The sequence below is a fragment of the Penaeus japonicus genome, unplaced genomic scaffold, assembly GCF_977035675.1.
Source record: "Penaeus japonicus unplaced genomic scaffold, GWHDUDI00000001_assembly GWHDUDI00000003, whole genome shotgun sequence".
NCBI lineage: Eukaryota > Metazoa > Arthropoda > Malacostraca > Decapoda > Penaeidae > Penaeus > Penaeus japonicus.
The window spans coordinates 45,452,269-45,457,268 of record NW_028234405.1 but is presented as its reverse complement, the minus strand read 5'-3'; the positions used below and the strand labels follow the sequence as shown (position 1 = coordinate 45,457,268).

Below are 5,000 nucleotides of genomic sequence, written 5' to 3'. Positions count from 1 at the left end.
GCCAGTGTGATGGTTTCAATGCAATATTGCAATTGCCCGGTGTAGGGGTTTTCGCGTAGCGCGTGCCCCGTCGGGAAAGGGTTAACTTTGTGTGCACAAATTTCCAAATTATTCATATTGGTAATATCAGGACTAGAAGTATATGTGACAACACAATTGAGAATTAATCTAGACCCCAAAAATTTGTTTTTCCCTGTTTGCACATGTAGCTCTGAACTTTACCATCCTTTAGATAGTAATAGGGTAGCCATTATTTTTATGGCAAATAATCTTTATTTATGTGGGAACATTTTGCAAAGGTGTAGACATCCCATACGTTAGCAAAGGGCATTTAAAACACTTATATTTGAAGAAGTGTGCTCATGATTCTTTTGATATTTCAGCAAAATGGAGATGAAGTGAGTGTGTTCATATGTGAAGGTAGAGATGGCACTTCAGCACAACTTGACGTTGCAAAAGCAGCTGTAAAGAGGTTGAAAACCCTTCGCCATCCGTGTATACTCACTTACGTTGATAGTCTTGAGGTAAGGTGTACATTTTCATCAATATTTATTTGCAATGAATCATTATAAAAGCATAGTAATGTCAAAAATAGTATAGCGAGAATTGATAAAAGTATATTATTTGGTGCTGATTCAATAATAAGGGATAGTCTATATTGAATTCTAATTTGCTCCGATTTCTTCAAGAATGACAAGTTGGTGTACCTGGTGACTGAGCCGGTGACCCCACTCCTGACCTGGTTGAAAGACAGTGCTCTTAGTCCCTCACATCGCACCAATGCAGTGTCATGGGGGCTTTTGCAAGTCACAGTATGTAGACTTACTTGATGTTTCTCCTGGATAATAATGTTGATTTTTTTTATCTCTTACTCTCTAGATAGTGTTTATTAGAACTTTAAATTGTAAATGTCTACCAAATAAAGAACTTAGAAAACAGGGTTTGCAAGCCTTTATGTTTGAGATGTGAGTTTTTCCAAAATTTATCTGGATAAAATGTGGCTTAAACTTAACCTTGACTATTATAAGCTGAGCAGTAATACTTTGTGTACAGTTTTTATATTTCACATTACTTTTAACAAAGTTGTGTTAATTGCAAAATCATTCCAGATCATTCCAGAAATGTAATGATATTAGGATAAGGCCATAATTTTATATAATGAATAATAATTCAATATTATTTTACCCCCTCTCCCCTACAGAAAGGCCTCAGTTTCCTGAACAACGACGGCAAATTGATACACTACAATGTTTGTGGAAGTAGTGTGTTTGTGACCCCGGGTGGGGAGTGGAAACTTGGAGGTGTGGAATATGCCAGCTCAGACAGCTCCATGTTTCCGGTCAAGGTGCTGCCAGAACTCGAGATTTACAATCCACCCGAGAAGATTAATCCATCAAAAATGAGAACGACAACAATGTGGTAAGTTTACCTATCGATTTGAGTAAGTTTTGTCCATGAGTAGTGTAGAGGATGTTTTTTTTTTATACATTGGTAAGCTGATTTTTGAAGACCGATTTCTTTTTATCTCATTCAGTTTGTAAGCATATAATGTATTGATTTTATGGAGAAAGAAAATACAAATGACATCAATATTAGATAGCGGAGAGATGTGAAGAAGATGATAATCAAATTCAGAAGAACCTTTCATCTGGAATTTGAAGTAAAATCCAGAATTTCCCAAGTTAATTAGAGCCTATAATTAGTAGCCGAATGATACTCCTTACTGCTGGGGAGGCATTGAAGATTTGGTTTATAAATGGTATCCTATTTAGAGCCACTTGAAATGAGGTTGCCACTGATAATCCTAATCAACATGAGTTTGATTAGATAATGGTAGTTTTTAAAACTGGAATTAATTTATAATGTATTTTTTATTCCAGAGTTCATCACAATTTGCAAGATGCTTTGTTAAACATGATTATTGCTTACATTTTTAGATATCAAATGATTGGTACACAAGCAAAAGCCTAGATAAGAATTAGAGCTTAAAATCACCAGTACAATTGAGTATCTGTGGCTGGCAAGAGTGTAAATCCCACTTATTTTTGTATTGAAAGAGGATGTGCTGAAGTATCCTATGATAGGGGAAACACTAGAATTGTTTGAAAATAGGATTAGGAATAACAGTTTTTTGTCAAAATTAGATAGGATTATTTTATGCTCAACTTTTGTCCTTTTACGCTAATGAATTTTGAGTTATTTATTATTTTCTTTTTTTTACTCTTTAGGGCAGCTGATATGTGGGGTCTTGGATGTCTCATCTGGGAAGTCTTCAATGGGAATCTCGATGAATCTTTTTCCCTCAAGAACACTCAAAAGGTATGTTTGCTCACTCTCTTACTGAACTGTTGTATTTCTTAATTATAATTTGGGGTGAATAAATCAAATGTTTATGTTTTTCATACAAAATATTTGAAAATTTTATGATACATAAGATATTCAGTATTGAATTTTATAAATTGGTGTGACACTAGATAAATAGTTCTTTTAACATCAGTTTAATGCTTATCTAGGCATCTTCTAGATGATATCTGATATCTTGGCTAATTGTAAATAGAAATAGGAAGAGATAAATCAATAGAGAAATCAACTACAGAACTATAAGCACTGACTCTTATTTACAAGATTTCTCTCCTATTTACAAGATGGGTCTTTTCTTATCTGCAGTTGCCCAAAAGCTTGATTGAGACTTACACAAAATTAGTTGGAGCAAACCCAGGAACCAGACCAAATCCCAGGGACGTTGTAGAGGACCTTCGTAAACCCGGGCAGTTCTTCCGCAACGATCTGATTGAAACGCTCCTGTTCTTGGAGGAGATTCATTTAAAGGATGCAAATGAAAAACATAAGTAAGAAGTAGTGAAAAGTTGTATATATTGTTTAATAACCAATATTTGATGCTATAAAATGTAATATGTTTTATAGGATATTTATATATTTTTTCTTTGTTGAATCCTTAAATTAGTTTAAAAAAAAATATTGATTGACCTTCTGCTAAGTGGTAACATTAATATTTACATGTTAATATTTACTTAAACAATGTTCAATCTTTACCGACAGGTTCTTTGCCAGCTTAACACCAAAACTTGAAAACATTCCTAACTACATTGCAACTAACAAGATCTTGCCAACTGTGATATCTGCTCATGAGTTCTCAAATGTGGGATCAGTTGTCCTAAGTCCCCTTTTTAAGGTATGAAGATTACTACTTTAAATTGATTCACTTTGAGTTTGAGTAAAATTACCTGAAATAAGAAATATGAAATGGAATTGAATTTTCTTTAATGTTATACAAAAGAAGGCTGGCTAACTGACAATTTTTGACTTGGACGTCACAACAGATAGGAAAGTTACTGGACGAAGTGGAATATCAACGTCAGATTCTTCCGACTGTAGTGAAGCTGTTCTCGTCTAGTGACCGGGCCACCAGATTAAAGCTCCTGCAACAGATGGAGAGCTTAGTAGAGTACATGGATCCGAAGACAGTCAACGACCAGGTGTTCCCCCAACTCGCTACAGGCTTTTCTGACTCCAATCCCACAATCCGAGAACAGACTGTGAAGGTTAGCCTTGGTTTGGTTCTCATTTTTTATCCAATGAAGTGTGTCACCTTTTTGTCTTGCTGATGATATAAAGGTGTTCATGTTTTGCTTTGTTGATATATCTAATGTTGTATTTTCTGTGATACCTTTTTTATGATTAGTAGAATAAATAAATATGATAATAGAATTGAATAGATTTCTTATAGCATGAAATTGATATTTCACTTTATATATTCATGAATATATTAAATATGTTCTGTTGAACTCTTTTGCAGTGTGATGTGTTTTGTATGTGTCACAAACAAGGGCTTTGAAAGACTGATCGTTGATTTTTATTTATACATCTTTTCTATATGTTTGACTCTTTCTTTCAGTCTATAATGTATTTGGCTTCAAAACTTAACTATAACAACTTGAACATAGAGGTCTTGAAGCATTTTGCCCGTCTGCAATCAAAGGATGAACAGGTAAAGAGGACTGTGTAGTATTTATCTATATGGTTGATATTCCTATAATTTTAAATGCCAAGTTATTTAGTTAATATCACATAGAAAGAATAATCTTTTCAGTGACTAGTTTGTCCAATGGTCTTCAAAATTTGTGGATGATTGTATTTACATTATTATTATCTAACACTCATATATAGTTAAGATCTATGTAGTGTGAGTACATACATATGGTTATTGCAGGGAGGAATTCGTACCAACACAACAGTATGTTTAGGCAAAGTGGCTCAGTTCTTACACCCAGACATCAGACAAAAATGTCTCACATCAGCCTTCACTCGAGCCATGAGAGATCCTTTCCCTCCTGCAAGAATAGCAGGAATCATGGCCATTGCAGCCACACAGCAGTATTATCCTCTGCAGGAAGTAGTTAGCAAGTAAGCCTTGTTGTGTTGTGGAAAGTTATGTATTGGGTATGGATATTTGATTTTGAAAATAATGTTGTACCATTGTATTGTGTAGGAAAGAATTTCTTAAATTTGATATATTGAAGTAAATTGTAGAGAAAATGATAATAACATCCTTTCAAGTAACTTGAAAATTACTTTTCATTGTGCAATGTCTTTACAGAATCCTACCTAGCCTTTGCCAATTGACCCTAGATCCCGAGAAATCAGTACGTGATGCGGTTTTCCGTGTGCTCAAGGGCTTCCTCAGTAAAGTTGAAAAAGTTTCGGAAGATCCATCGCTCAAAGAAGTTATGGGTAAGAACTTGACACAGCTAAATGGGACGAGTTTAATACAAAATTGATTATTGATGCCTTAACACAATTAGTAATAGCCTTATTGTCTGATCAGATTGTTAGAATGTGTTATCTACTTGTGATCTTTATATTACCAACCTTCTAATCCTTAATTTTTTGTTTTAAAGTGAAAAAGCAGAAATTAAATGAAACAATCAAAATTGTTTTTAGAAAGATCAGACAATGATGCACCACACAACTAATTATTT

The 5,000-nt window shown here is 34.1% G+C and overlaps 1 protein-coding gene across 3 annotated transcripts in view; it reads left to right on the top strand.

The window, feature by feature from the left end:
• The window catches only part of yata (N-terminal kinase-like protein yata), a 12,681-nt gene that overhangs the window by 4,605 nt on the left and 3,076 nt on the right, over positions 1 to 5,000 (top strand). For all 3 annotated transcript variants that reach the window (XM_043023057.2, XM_043023058.2, XM_043023056.2), the window contains exons 2-11: positions 384 to 524; positions 690 to 812; positions 1,202 to 1,419; positions 2,229 to 2,319; positions 2,668 to 2,849; positions 3,061 to 3,193; positions 3,342 to 3,563; positions 3,917 to 4,009; positions 4,232 to 4,425; positions 4,619 to 4,752. In XM_043023057.2, the coding sequence (XP_042878991.2) occupies positions 384 to 524; positions 690 to 812; positions 1,202 to 1,419; positions 2,229 to 2,319; positions 2,668 to 2,849; positions 3,061 to 3,193; positions 3,342 to 3,563; positions 3,917 to 4,009; positions 4,232 to 4,425; positions 4,619 to 4,752 (1,531 nt within the window). The remainder of the gene's footprint in view (positions 1 to 383; positions 525 to 689; positions 813 to 1,201; positions 1,420 to 2,228; positions 2,320 to 2,667; positions 2,850 to 3,060; positions 3,194 to 3,341; positions 3,564 to 3,916; positions 4,010 to 4,231; positions 4,426 to 4,618; positions 4,753 to 5,000) is intronic.